This window comes from Microcaecilia unicolor, unplaced genomic scaffold, assembly GCF_901765095.1.
Source record: "Microcaecilia unicolor unplaced genomic scaffold, aMicUni1.1, whole genome shotgun sequence".
NCBI classification, from domain to species: Eukaryota; Metazoa; Chordata; class Amphibia; order Gymnophiona; family Siphonopidae; genus Microcaecilia; species Microcaecilia unicolor.
This window is the reverse complement of record NW_021963895.1, coordinates 1,588-16,694: the sequence shown is the minus strand read 5'-3', so window position 1 is coordinate 16,694 and position 15,107 is coordinate 1,588. Positions and strand designations below refer to the sequence as shown.

Sequence of the window (15,107 nt, the reverse complement as noted above, 5' to 3'; positions counted from 1 at the left end):
TCAATGGGATTAAGGTCTGGTGACTGGCTAGGCCACTCCATGACCCTAATGTGCTTCTTCCTGAGCCACTCCTTTGTTGCCTTGGCTGTATGTTTTGGGTCATTGTCGTGCTGGAAGACCCAGCCACGACCCATTTTTAAGGCCCTGGCGGAGGGAAGGAGGTTGTCACTCAGAATTGTACGGTACATGGCCCCATCCATTCTCCCATTGATGCGGTGAAGTAGTCCTGTGCCCTTAGCAGAGAAACACCCCCAAAACATAACATTTCCACCTCCATGCTTGACAGTGGGGACGGTGTTCTTTGGGTCATAGGCAGCATTTCTCTTCCTCCAAACACGGCGAGTTGAGTTCATGCCAAAGAGCTCAATTTTTGTCTCATCTGACCACAGCACCTTCTCCCAATCACTCTCGGCATCATCCAGGTGTTCACTGGCAAACTTCAGACGGGCCGTCACATGTGCCTTCCGGAGCAGGGGGACCTTGCGGGCACTGCAGGATTGCAATCCGTTATGTCGTAATGTGTTACCAATGGTTTTCGTGGTGACAGTGGTCCCAGCTGCCTTGAGATCATTGACAAGTTCCCCCCTTGTAGTTGTAGGCTGATTTCTAACCTTCCTCATGATCAAGGATACCCCACGAGGTGAGATTTTGCGTGGAGCCCCAGATCTTTGTCGATTGACAGTCATTTTGTACTTCTTCCATTTTCTTACTATGGCACCAACAGTTGTCTCCTTCTCGCCCAGCGTCTTACTGATGGTTTTGTAGCCCATTCCAGCCTTGTGCAGGTGTATGATCTTGTCCCTGACATCCTTAGACAGCTCCTTGCTCTTGGCCATTTTGTAGAGGTTAGAGTCTGACTGATTCACTGAGTCTGTGGACAGGTGTCTTTCATACAGGTGACCATTGCCGACAGCTGTCTGTCATGCAGGTAACGAGTTGATTTGGAGCATCTACCTGGTCTGTAGGGGCCAGATCTCTTACTGGTTGGTGGGGGATCAAATACTTATTTCCCTCTGCAGAATGCAAATAAATTCATATACTTTCCACAATGTGATTTTCCGGATTTAATTTGTGATGTGCTATCTCTCACTGTTACCAATAACCTACCCTTCAATTATGGGCTGCTCATGTCTTTGTCAGTGGGCAAACTTACAAAATCAGCAAGGGATCAAATACTTATTTCCCCCACTGTATACACTTGTTCTTTCTATTTACCTGAAAGCAACCAGTCTGTGTCTTGGCATGTTTTGATTGCATCACGTTTAATTTTTAATGTCATTTGTTTAATTTTAGTGTTTTGCTAACATTTTAATTGTTTTACTCTATATGTGTTATGTACTGCTTTTAGGGGCTCCTGAGGCAGGCCAGAGTGGACAAAACACAACTCGTGTCGAGTCCAGGTTTTATTAATAAACTTTTGCTGTGAACTTTTTCAAGTCCGGTGGAAGTTTCTTTACATTATCCATCTTGTCTCCTTCACTGTTATTTTGTGCTGAAGCACTATACTGCAACATTCACTGTTATTTTGTGCTGAAGCACTATAGTGCAACATTCTCCATGCAGATGGCGTAGCTACGTGTGATAAATTCCTAAAAACATCCACCCTGGACCAACAATACTTGCCGGAAACCATTACAAATTTTAATCAAATTCATTCTAACACAACTATTTCCGTTTTAACAATGATATCTATCTGCAAATCATGGGCACTGCTATGGGCACCAGAATGGCAACCCAATATGCTAACTTCTTCATGGTAGAACTGGAAGAGACATTTTTCAATACATATCAAACTAAACCCTTAAAATATTACTGGTATATTGATGACATTTTCATGATTTGGACTGAAGGAGAAGAGACTCTCAAACAATTTTACAGTTCCTTCAATACATACCATTCTACAATCAAATTGAAAATTGACTACACCCCCCCCCCCCCCCCCCCCAAAGTCAACTTTCTAGACACCACAGTTTCTATCAGCATTGTCTATATAGAAACATTGATATACAGGAAACCTACAGACAGATGCTGCTGTCTCCACAACTCCAGCTTCCACCCTTCACATATAAAAAAATCAATTATATACTGCCAAGCCAAACAATATGTGCTCTGACCCAAGAGACAGAGATAAACAGCTCAAAATTCTGACTGATTCCTTCAGACAAAAAGGCTACAACCTCATAATAATCTTCAAGAATATTGCTTCTTCGAGGTTTGGGGGCGTGTCAAGATGGCGGCACGCTGCTGATCGCTGTTTGACTCTCTCGTGGGTAACGCTGAATTAAAACTTTATCCAGATCTAATGCCTCATACAAAATGTAAAGGGCCGGTCCCTCAATGGCCAGAACTTCCTCACCTCAGCAGCAATCCATCGAGAGGTTCGCAACGAGAGCTCCTCCCCATAACGCTGGGAAGATCCCTGCTGTCGCTCCGGGAGGAGGAGACCCTGGAGACTTGGGGCTAGATGTCACCCTTCCCCCCCCCCCCCCCCCCGGCACGCAACCCTCCGCGTCTCCCCAAAGGACCTGTGTCTCAGTGGAGGCCTCCTGAACTCGAAGAAGTGACAGGAAGTCCTCTGGATTGAGGAATTGAGAATATGGGACCATCGGGAGGTCTGAAGCCTCTTTGTGCTTCGACTGAGCTTGCAACGCCATTAAAACAGCCAGAGTCAGTAACGCTGGAGACTATCTGAGAAACTCTTCAGCAGTTGGATAATACAGTGACTAAATCTATAAATGAAGTCTCGACTTCAGTGAGTACAGTTGAAACTTTATCAAATTCCTTAGTAGCTATAAAGATGGAATATAATACTCAAGTGAATAAAATTAAAGAAGACGTAAAGAATTTGCAAGATTGTGCCGCAATGGTGGTAAAAGATAAACTGATATTAATCATAAGATTGAACAGATAGAAAATTACAACTGTAGATTAAATCTCCGCTTTTTGAATTTCCCAAGATCTCCAGGTATTACCCCTTTGGAAGTATTTAAGAAATATTTCCTTGAAGTTTTGAAATTTACCCCGGAAACGATTCCACCGATAAATCGGATACACTATTTACCTAACAAGAAAATCTCGGAGAATTCTCTGGAAATATCTGGTCAAGAAAAGAAAGACATTAAATATATCTGAACTTTTGGAAACATCATTATCTTCAGAATCGGAAAGGACAACCTTATTGGCTTCATTTGTGTTTGAGCAAGATCTGGAAGTGGTGAGAAGGCTATCCCTCCGTAACTTACAAACTTTGTTCTATGGGAAAAAAGTTTGGATATTTCCAGATGTAACAAAGCAGACACAAGATATGAGGAAAACTATTTTGGCTTTAAGAACAGACACTTTGGCATTGGGGGGCTTCCTTTTATCTTAATTACCCATACAAATGTGTTGTCAAATATGTTGGCATAAAATATGTTTTTTTTCCAGAACAGTTATGTGCTTTTATAGATTTGAAAAAGATCCACACTGCATTACCCTAAATGGTTGAGAATTTATTTATTTATTACATTTGTACCCCACATTTTCCCACCTATTTGCAGGCTCAGTGTGGCTTACATAGTACCGTAATGGCATTTGCCAATTCGGTTGATAACAAATACAGATTGTATTGTGGTCTGATGAGGTAGGTGTGTTTCAGGCAACAAGAGGGTCGAAGGGAATGTAGGTTATATATTGTCCAGTAAGATCATTGGTTATGCTGTGTTGCTGGGTTTGGGGATTTATGGTGGGTCGGTGGGGTAAGCCTTTTTGAAGAATAAGTAAAAGGGGTGGGAATAGCCTGCTATTGTGTTTTTTTGTGACTTGTGTAATGATATTTTGTAGCTTATCTCCTGAGCATTATATGACTTACCCCCCTCAATTGTGGTCTAAAAGAAGATTAACCATTTGTTTTCTTTTGCTCTCATATTACTGATGTAAAGTTTTTTTTTTTTCTCTTTTCTGAATTTCTTAATCAAGTGTTATGACTTCTAAAATGATTATATACCAATAAATAGAAAACAAAGGATATTGCTTCTTCCATTAAAATACCTAGATAAAACCTACTGCATTATAAAGAGAAGAAAGCCACAGAGAGAATCCCTCTTGTAGTGACATCCAGATCAAGTGCCAGACAGATATAGAGAAGGAATGAAAGTAGAACAAGAGAAGAAATGTAAAAACTAACCTGAAAATTTAATTTAGGAGAACATACAAACAAAAGTGAAACAGACTGAAACCAATTAAAAAAAGTTCCCAGACAACAAAGGTAGAAAAGAAAAAAGTTATTTTAATACTTTTTAAGGATTGGAATGGTGTCCAATTTGGAAAATGTACATCTTGTCTATATTTGTATTTAGCAGAATACAAGAGAGAATGCATACATTTCTTTTTCTCTCCTATCACTTTTGCAGTGCTTATATTGTCTGACTTTCTGGGGGGGGGGGGGGGGGGGGGGGAGGGGAGGGAGATCGTCTCCATTTCTGTTTTTGTCTGTATGTTTTCTGTGGTCTCCTATTTTGTAGCAGGTGAGGATCTGTTTGTGTCCTGCTTGTGTGACTGAGGCAAAGGATTATGCCCAAAGCTTCTGAAAAAATTGGGTTCAGATTTTTCATTCAGTATTAAACACACAACCTCTTTTAGATCCTAAAGTATTTTTGTTACAGTGGTAGCCACCAGAGGTGACTGATGATCAAGCTAAGGTGCTTTTCCCCTGCCTGGTTATTGTACACAGGAAATTGGCTAGATGTTTGAAATCTCGAGTTACTCCATTATATGATGCATTAAGGCGCAAGCTGTGGCATGCATATTTCTTAAATAAGCTTACAACAATTAAGCATGGTCATTTGGAGTCCGTCAAGAGACAATGGTCTCCATTTGAAGATTGGTATGGCCAGGGGCCATTATCCAAAAAGTGCATTATGGTATTCTGTTTTGGGGAAGGTGCTCGGTGTTTTATACCCACTTTTTAAATTTAGTTCTTGAACAATAAGATCTCTGTTATTTATGTATATGTGTATTTATTTATTTATTATGACATTGTTATGAATTTATTTAGTCATTTTTGATTATATATTTTGCATTGCCTCATAAGTAAGGGCTCGAGGGATAAGGAGGGTGGGTTGGATTTTGTGTTATATGATTCCTTTGTTGAAAACTGTTGATTCTCTTTCAAAATAAAGTTTTATACCAGAATCAATGAAGTTATTCCCCGTACAAGTCATTGTACAAAAGATATCCCATTTGGGATTATCACCTCTGGAACATACTTCTTCTATTGCCAAATACTTTGTTAAATGCAGACAAGTTTTTGTTTATATGGTGACTCTACAGCAGGGGTGTCCAACCTCGGCCCTTGACAAGTCGGGTTTTCAGGATTTCTCCAATGAAAATGCATAAGATCTATTTGCGTACAATGGAGGCAGTGCATGCAATTAGATCTCATACATGCATACTGGGTAGCTGAAAGTGACTGGAGGGGGAGTGTTTCTTTTTGCATCGAAGGCTGTGGTGTCTTACATTGCTAATTTAAAAGTGGGAGAAAGGAGGGATATGATGTGCGGAAATGTCACTTTGGTCCCCCCCCACCCATTTCAAGCTTGCCTCCTTGTTGCCACCCCAATTATTTCTGTCTAGACACATCACTGAACTTTGTTTTAGCCTAGGCACCCTGTCATAAAATTACTCTCCTCTTTGCCAAAGAAGTAACTTCGACTCAGCCAGTAATTGATCAATTTTGCAATATTAATTTGTGATTGAAAGATGATAGAATAGGTCACAAATAATGCACAGGATTTTTCAGTAGCCTGATTGTAGTTAGTTATGAAAATTGTGCTGTGCTGGTGTCATATTTTTCTTGGTTGCACAAAATGTGAGTATTCCATGAGCTAAAGGTATGTGTAATGAAGGAGGACTGTGGATAATGTTCATCATGCTCAATTTGCTTTGTTTCAGAGAGCTTCGAAAGAGGCAGATGTTAATGTACATACTCTTAATGATCTTGTTCCTATCATTCATGATCAGTCCCAGTACATTCACCATCTAGAAGCTGAAGTCAAGTTTTGCAAGGTATGTTCTGTATTTGGTATTCTTAGTAAAAGCAATTTGGGTATAGAGGTAGCAGTCTTATGACTTTTTAGCTGTAACAATCCAGCTAACCTCCTCCTTTCCTTCTATAGTCTTCTCTCTCCATAGAGAAAAGGGGTTAGACAGTTTCCTAAAGGACAAGTCCATAAACCTGTACTAAATGGACTTGGGAAAATCCCACAATTCCAGGAATAACATATATAGATTGTTTGTACGTTTGGGAAGTTTGCCAGGTGCCCTTGGCCTGGATTGGCAGCTGTCGTGGACAGGATGCTGGGCTCGATGGACCCTTGGTCTTTTCCCAGTGTGGCATTACTTGTGTACTTAGAGCTCTAAGGAAAATGGCCTTCTGAGTAGGAGTCCCTTGAAACTGTCTTGAAGAGTAGCAGGATACTGGGAAAGCTCTATTTGCTCCCTCAGGAGGATTAGGAACTGGTTAATGGATAGAAAACAGAGGGTAGGTTAAATGGCCATTTTTCTTGGTGGAGGAATTCTTTTTCACATTCTCAATTGACACATAATAGAGGACACCATTTAGATTTATTAGCTTTTACTGTTACTCTCACCTATAGAATTAGCTCAGTTTTCTTGGTCTCCTATTTTTTGGCCAGATCATTATATGCTTTAGTTTACAATCAATTGGGAGCAGAGCAGACAATGAAAATATAAGCCAAGGGAGAAAATTTTTTTATTTTTTTATTACATTTGTACCCCGCGCTTTCCCACTCATAGCAGGCTCAATGCGGCTAAATATATGTCCGGAGGGAAAATTGATTCAACTAAATTCTGGTCTCAATTTCATCAGTTTTCAATAGCTGATTCTGTGAATTTTGATTAGCTGGAAGAAATTCTGAGTGAAGGTTTTAGATAAAATCGCACCAATGTGAACAAAGACTTAAGATTATACGTGAGAGTAGCAAATGGTTTGATTTAGAACTGCATGGGTTAAAACAAATATGCAGGAGATTTCAGAGGAAGTGGCAGAAATCTTTAGATCAAGATGTAAAAAGAGAGTGGAAACAGGCAAACGCTATTTATAAAACTGCGTTGATTACTGAAAGAAAGTTGTGGTATTCTAAGTTGATTGGTGCTGATGTATCTAATGTAAAAGCTCTTTTCCAACTAGTTGCTAGATGATCTGATAATTCCCATCTCACTCAGTTAGATGGTGCTATAACTCCTACAGCTGTTGGAGCTGGCAGCTAATTTTTAAGATAAACTCTTAAAAGCTAGAGCATTATTCTCAAATTTAACACGGATTGAAAGATATGAGGAGGTAACAACTAGTTATTTTAGTGGCTGATGGGAATTGGACAGATTTTCTGCCTATTGATTGGACATTATTTAAATCACTGTTGCATAAATATTCTAAATATTAGACCCTTTTCTGCTTTCTTTGATGAATACACCTCCTTTTGAGGAGATTTAAAATGTTTGATAGGCTTCTTGCAGTTCAAGCATAGAGGTCTTTGAGTGATTTTAATATTTGTTTTGCTGCTCAGTTATCTTTTTTTCTTATTCAAGAAAAATGTAAAAACCTACCCTTCTAAGAAGTTTGTTAAAATTACTTTTTGAATAAGATTCTCTGTTTTTTGCTTCCCAAGAGACTATCTTGGTTTTTTAATTATTGTTAAGAACCAGAAGGTATCAGTGGTATAGAAGTATATTGTATTCTAATGTAATGAATAGTGGAGGTGGTAGAGATACCTTCTTACTAAGGTGGAACTTGCTGCCCTTAGTGAGCACACTGCTGGCTGTGGAGTTATTTTAAGGAGCATCTTCCAAGAGGACTATATGTGGACCCATATCAGTTGGCATCACTGCAATAGCACAGTGTTACAGAGTGGTTATTTTATCTTTATCCTGGACCAGACTAGGTGAAGTGTTCAGTTCACACCAGCTGGTTCATACTGCCCCTGATGCAGACTACCTTTTTATATGATCTGCTTCCTGATGAATAGTGGAGTGCCACAGGGCTCTGTATAGGGACCAGTACTATTTAACATTTATAAATGATCTGGAACTTGGAACAAGTGAGATGATTAAATTTGCAGGCGGCACAAAATTATTCAAAGTTGTTAAAACACATTAAGACAGTGAAATATTGCAGGAATACCTTAGGAAATTGGAAGACTGGGCATCCAGATGGCAGATGAAATTTAATGTGAACCAATGCAAAATGATGTACATTGGGAAGAATAATCCAAATCATAGTAGGAGTCAGTACCCAAGAAAAAGATCTAGGTGTCATCATAGACAGTATGCTTAAATCTTCTACCCAGAGTGTGGCAGGGGCCAAAATGGCAAACAGAATGCTAGCAATGATTAGGAAAGGGTTGGAAAATAAGACACAGAATATTGTAATGCCTCTGTATAGTTCCATGGTGTGACCTCACCTTGAGTATTGTGTGCAATTCTGGTTGCCGCATCTCAAAAAGATATAGCGGAATTAGAAAAGATTCAAAGAAGGGTGACCAAAATGATAAAAGGGATGGAACCCCTCTCATATGAGGAAAGGCTAAAGGGGTTAGGGCTCTTCAGCTTGGAAATGAGATGGCTAAGGGAGAAATCTTATCTGGTGTAGAATGGGTAAAACTGAATTGATTTTTTTGCTCTTTCAAAAAGTACAAAGACTAGGGAACACTCATGTTATTACTTTAAAAACGAATAGGAGGAAATATTTTGTCACTCAACAAATAGTTAAGCTCTGGAACTTGTTGCCAGAGGATGTGATTACAGTGGTTAGCATATCTGGGTTTAAAAAAGGTTTGAACAAGTTCCAAAACCATTTAAAATGGCTCAGGCCTCCATTGGCAGCCAGTGTAGCTTACGATGCAATGGTGTGGCAGTCTTATATTTAGAGGTTCTACATGTCATCTGGGCAGCTGTATTTTGCAGTATCTGAAGACGACGACGAATGACACTGCTGCAGCCCACATAAATGATATTGCAGTAGTCCAAATGTAACATTAACAGTGTTTGAACTATTAATACAAATGTGCCCGCTTCGAAGCATCCCAAATGCGTCTCAGTTTTCATACTAGTTTGAATATCCTAGGTGTAATAAATTGACTATGAGGTTCAAAAGTTAAGTGCCTGTGCCATCTGTGAATTTAGCCCTATGTACATACTTTCCAATACCAGATTTGCTTCCTGAAGTGCCCAGAAAAAATGGAAGGAGGGGAGGGGAAGACAAAAAAGGTGTTCTGTTTTGCTTCTCTTGCTCCCCTCTGCTTTGCTCCCCTCTCCCGATCCTCTTTTCTCCTGGGATCCCTTCTTACCTTCCCCTGGGTTCCAGAGCAGTGGCAACAGCAAATGCACTTAAAGATTTAATGTGAGGCCTGCAAGCCCTGGCACTCTGAATAGGTCCTGTTTTGGTCTGCCCCCTCACATTCCAGTGCCTATCAGAAGTCAGAGTTTGGTCAAGTAAAGGTTGCCAAGTCCTTTTAATTCAATTTGACTTGGCAGCAAGATTCGACATAGTGGATCATCAGGTCCTACTTTATCCAATTTTCATAACTAACTATTTTATTTTGTGTTGGAAGTTGAAATCTCCAAACAGCTATTAGCCTAGTCTCCTCTATTAACTGTGAAATATGTGCCAGGATATTCCTGGCTTAAAGTTGAGTTTAGACATCCTATCTAAAATGAGATCCATAGGAAGGTTAAAACCTCTTCCTAAAATGATAAGAGATAGAGAGAGGTCAGTATTTAAGGTTTCTGCCTGTTCATGAAGAGGATGGAGAGTCGGTTAGGAGCATAAAGCCAAATTAATAGCAGTTGCATATTAGCATGAGAGATTTATTTTAAAAAATTATATCCGGTACCATCTACATTTCTAGACAACTTACATAGTGACATTCACAATAAATGTAACAAACATAAAATATAAGACATATCAACAAATAAAAAAATTTGTCATACAATGAAATAAATTATTCAAATGCCTGCTGAAAAAAAAGACTTAATTGTTTCCTAAAGGAGAGTACTGGTTGAGCTTGTCCCAGTTGCAGTGGTATTGAATTCCACAATTTTGGAGCTCCCACCATAAATATTGTCTCTTTGTATTCCTACAATCTCATCTGTCTAAATAATGGAATTTTGAGCAAACTCTGCCTCTGCGATTTCAGAGAATGAATAGGAGCATAAATGTTCATAGTAGTATTTTAAATACCAGTGTCAGAATCGTAAAACTAATCTGTCAAAGGATGGAAAACCAGTGTAATAATATGAGCATTATATGAACTCAACTCTTGCTGGTTGAAAGATAGAAGGGGTACTGGTGTACTACTATAAAATCCTCAGTATATACAATCTTATATGTGTAAGCTTTGCCTTCAAGTTTTCATATATATTCTTTGCTTTTAACACTACAGGATGAATTGTCCAGTATGAAACAACGAATACGAGTGGTTGTGCTTGAAAATGAAGAACTCTGTGAAGCGATGAAATCCAGGGTACTGCAGGAGACTATGAGAGAGCAAACTCTTTTGGATGGCTCAGTAAGCGTGACATATGTTAATTTCTTCAACAAGATATTCGTGTGTTAGATTTTTCATGGTTTTGATGTGGTAGGCTATATAGTGTATGCATTTTTTGATTTGGAGGTTTCATTATACTATGCAACTATATCATTGTCCGCAAAGACCCTCTTTAGACCCAATATTTTTACCTTGGGAGCAACAAACAAAATATCCGAAAAGCTAAGAGGAAAAGGATTCTTGAATTGGAATGAAACTCTAGACTGTTAACTGAAATAGTTATTACTGAATAACTTTAGTAAAAAATTGAATCGTTTTGCTATTTGCTTGAATAGTATTTATTTAAGAGACTTATAGCTTGCAATTTCTGAAAATTAATGTAGGTTACAACATATGAATGCAACTAAAATTAGTTGAACAAAACAGTAACAATCAACACTAAAATCATGTAAAAATGAAATAAAAACATTTGACAGCACATATGAAGCCAATAAAATTAAATTACATGTAAAAGCTAAACTGTGGCACATCCAATAAAACATCAATTGCAGATTAATTATGTGGCCTGCTGGATTACGAATGCAATGAGCTGTTTTTGTAATGATATAATATCAGTCTTCAGATGTAACTCAACAGAGAGAGAGTTCAACAGCATCTGGGCAGTTACTGAGAAAACACGATCTCTAGTCTCATTCAAACAAACCTGCTGGTAAGTTGGGACATCCATTAAGCATTGTGCCTCTGATCTCTTGAGTTCTAGATGGGCAGTAAAACCTTAGCAAAGTGGCTGTAGTAATCGGAGCTTCGTTACATAAAGCCTTATACACAAGTATAAGTATATTGAATTTAATTTGCCAGAAGATTGGCATCCAGTGCATGGTTTATACAAGGGGTGTTGCAAAAATAGAGATTAGCCCTGATTAATATGCATTCATGAGCGTTATGTGCTACCTGGGGCAGCCATCATATATATTCTGGAATATCCAACAATAAACCATTACAATGGTCTGTATAAGAGATTAAGAAGGACTGAAATGCTATATGCAAATTATCAAAGGAATTATTAGGAAAGGAATGGAAAACAAAATTGAGAATGTTATAGTGCCTTTTTATCGCTCCATGTTACGACTGCACCTCAAATATTGTGTGCGGTTCTGGTCACCGCATCTCAAAAAAGATATAGTAGAATTAGAAAAGGTACAGAGAAGGGCGATGAAAACGATAAAGGGAATGTGATGACTTCCCTATGAAAAATGGCTAAAGCGTCTAGGGCTCTTCAGCTTGGAGAAGAGATTGCTAAGAAGAGAGGTTTATAAAATACTGAGTGGACTGGAACAGGTAGATGTGAATCTCTTGTTTACTCTTTCCAAAAATACTAGGACTAGGGGGAACACAAAGAAGCTACTAAGTAGTAAATTTAAAACGAATCGGAGGAAATATTTCTTCACTCAACATGTAATTAAACTCTGGAATTCGAATGTGGTAAAAGCAATTAGCTTAGCAGGGTTTAAGAAAGGTTTCGACAAATTCCTAAAAGAAAAGTCCATAAGCCATTATTAAGATGGACTTGGGAAAATCCACTGTATATTTTAGGATAAGCAGCATAAAATCTGTTTTTCTGTTTGGGATCTTGCCAGGTACTTGTGACCTGGATTGGCCACTGTTAGAAACAAGATACTGAGCTTGATGGACCTTTGGTCTGTCCCACTATAGCAATACTTATGTTCTTATGTTAAAGGTCAAACACAATTTCAGTAACATAGCATCCACAACTTAAAGGATGCAGTCAACTATATTCAGAGCAGAACAAAAAAGAGGCAGTGTCTTGCAGCAATAGAACAGAGCAACACCAAAGCAGACACTGTGAAGTTCAAAAGAGTCTTTATTCAAACAAATCCCAACATGGCCATGTTTCACCAAATAGGCTGCATTAGGGGTAAGCATAAACAATTAGCAAAAATTACAAACAAAACAGATAAATTACACTGAATCAATCATAAACATTTTCATATAACCACCTCTCCAGAACTATGTAAGCAACTTTGAGCCTGCTAATAAGTGGGAAAAGGTGGGATACAAATGTAATTAATAAATAAATAAGAAGTAAAAACTTCTACATAAAAAATCTTTTTAATAATAATCAAATGAATAAAACTTAATATCAACATATATATGTATGGCACATGAAAAAGATCAAAAAGTATCAGAACCAATATAAATGCCCAAGAAATATAATAGGTAATATAAATGAGTTAAAAAAACAAAACAAAAGCAACATACCTAACCAGGTTCACACAACATTTACCCTGGCAGTGTAAATTACAAAAGAGGTATACTTGTCATTTCTAGGATGTAACAAAATGATTGAAAATATGCATACAATCATAATAATTTAAAAACATTATTTCCATCTTTTGCATTAATTAATAGCAAACATCTAGATTTCAATCATCTTTAAACATAGTGAAAAAATGGCAATACTTCATTTGTACTGGAGTCATTGAGAATAGCAGAAGGAAAATAAAAACGGTAAAGAGAAAATATTTCTTTGTACGGGTACCTGGAAGGCAGCTGATGGAAGTGCTAGGCATCTGGAGCTGAGGACCTTGGAGTTCTCCCCCCCCCCCCCCCCCCCCCCCCAGAGAAGGCTGGGAGGATATGCTGATGGGCTGCAAGACCTCCACACCACCTGGAAGGTGAAATGAATGAGTCCTAATAGACCTTTTGCAATCTCAACAAGAGGTGCATTTAAATATCTCCTAAAGGAAAGGGGGTGGGGTTTGATACCCCACCTTTCTGTAGTTACAATCAAAGCATTTTGCATATTATATACAAGTACTTATTTTATGCCTGGGGCAATGGAGGATTAAATGACTTGCCTAGAATCACAACAAGTTGCAATTGGAATCAAACCCAGTTCCCTTTACTCCATCAATCTTGGTCAAAGAACTAAGATTTGTAATGTTTCTTAAATGCACAGAACAGGGCTGTGTTCCAACACTTTGGAATGCCAACCCTCAGATGTAAGATTAGAATTAAAATACCAGGGCATCTGTAAGAAATTGGGAAAAAAAAAATATATATATATATAAATAAATTTGTTTTACCCGTTATTTCAGGGTTATAAACCAATTATTGACTTTATCTATAGCAAACTTTATACAGTATGTAATATTCTATTCAGATTATTACTTTTCTTATTTTATTAGGAACTTTTGTTATTTGAATTATTTTGATTATTGTCTGTAAACTGATTTATTATTTGTAACTACTTTGTATTCAGTAAGCAAACTAGATATATTTTGCGTATAGTAAATGACTGGAAATGGTGAATACAATGTTCTCATTCTGTTCCCTAGGACACACAAAGCTATTCAGGTTTTTTTTTTATTTTTTTTATTTTATTGAATTTTCCTTACATTTATGTAAAAAGCATAAATTGGAATTAAAGAAATATACATTCTATTTGAAATAATCAATCAGGCAAAATGTCAATTATATTAGTCCACATTACATGATCCAAGAACTAGGTACTTAAAGTTAACAAGGCTGAAACAGTTTTTTTATCACAGCCTAATTACAGGAGGAAGGGCAGGAATCCAAATCGGGGCAGCCGATTAAGCGTACAATTCAAAGTTAACAACACATTACTCTTTACTAACTATAAATTCCATAAGTTTTCCTGGTTCAAAAAAAATATATAATTTGTGGATTCTAAAGAAATATAACATTTACAAGGAAGCTATTCAGGTTTTGAGGATAAACACAGTGAATATGCAGAAGATACATTTGCATACAGGCAAATTAGGGTATGAAAATTTGGCCATGCATATTCATTGTGAATATTCTGAACACCAGACTGGTTGGCTGTTTTCTTGATGCTTAAGGTATGTAGGATGATACAATGCTTTTAACAACTTCTGGTTTATTGCTTTACAGGCTAGTGCGCAGAATTCCTGGATTAGAGCAGATGATTCTAGAACTCAGCAAGCTGTTGAACAGCCACAATTGCATAATACCAACACCTTAATGTCAGGAGAAGGCAAATCACAGATACAACGGGTTCTCAAGCAGTCGTTATTGAATGATAATAAACAACATACTGTTGATTTATCTGCATCAATGGCAGCCCTAGAGCTAGAAAAATGGCAGCAAGAACTGGTTTGTATTTTGTTCATTGTATTTTTGGGAGATTGCAGTCCTGCTTTTAAACAGAAATGTATTTTCCAGGTGTTTTATAGAGATGCTAGCATGTTATGGGTAAGAAAAGAATAGAAATAGAGGTGGTGAGGAGGTGGCAGCATATTATGATTTTCTATCTGACTTATCAGTGTCTGATCATAAATAAAATAAAGCATTATGCAATTTGAAATCACTTGTTCCTTGTCATCATGCAGATGAATCCATTACGAGTGGGTTGTGTCCATCAACCAGAAGGGGGAGATAGAGAGCACTGAAAAACCATAGCTCCATCAGTATTCTCTATCTCGCCAGCAGGGTGGAACAGCCCGGAGATGGAGCGGAGCCCCTTACGGAGGTGGCACCGCGGATGGAGTTGGCCTT

General features: G+C 38.0%; 1 protein-coding gene across 1 annotated transcript in view; it reads left to right on the top strand.

The window, feature by feature from the left end:
- The window catches only part of LOC115459700 (serologically defined colon cancer antigen 8 homolog), a gene marked incomplete at both ends in the record, with an annotated part of 29,152 nt that extends 14,348 nt beyond the window's left edge, over positions 1 to 14,804 (top strand). The window contains 3 exons of the mRNA XM_030189503.1: positions 5,932 to 6,045; positions 10,440 to 10,565; positions 14,484 to 14,804. Of these exons, the coding sequence (XP_030045363.1) occupies positions 5,932 to 6,045; positions 10,440 to 10,565; positions 14,484 to 14,804 (561 nt within the window). The remainder of the gene's footprint in view (positions 1 to 5,931; positions 6,046 to 10,439; positions 10,566 to 14,483) is intronic.
- Between the last annotated feature and the right edge of the window lie 303 nt (positions 14,805 to 15,107).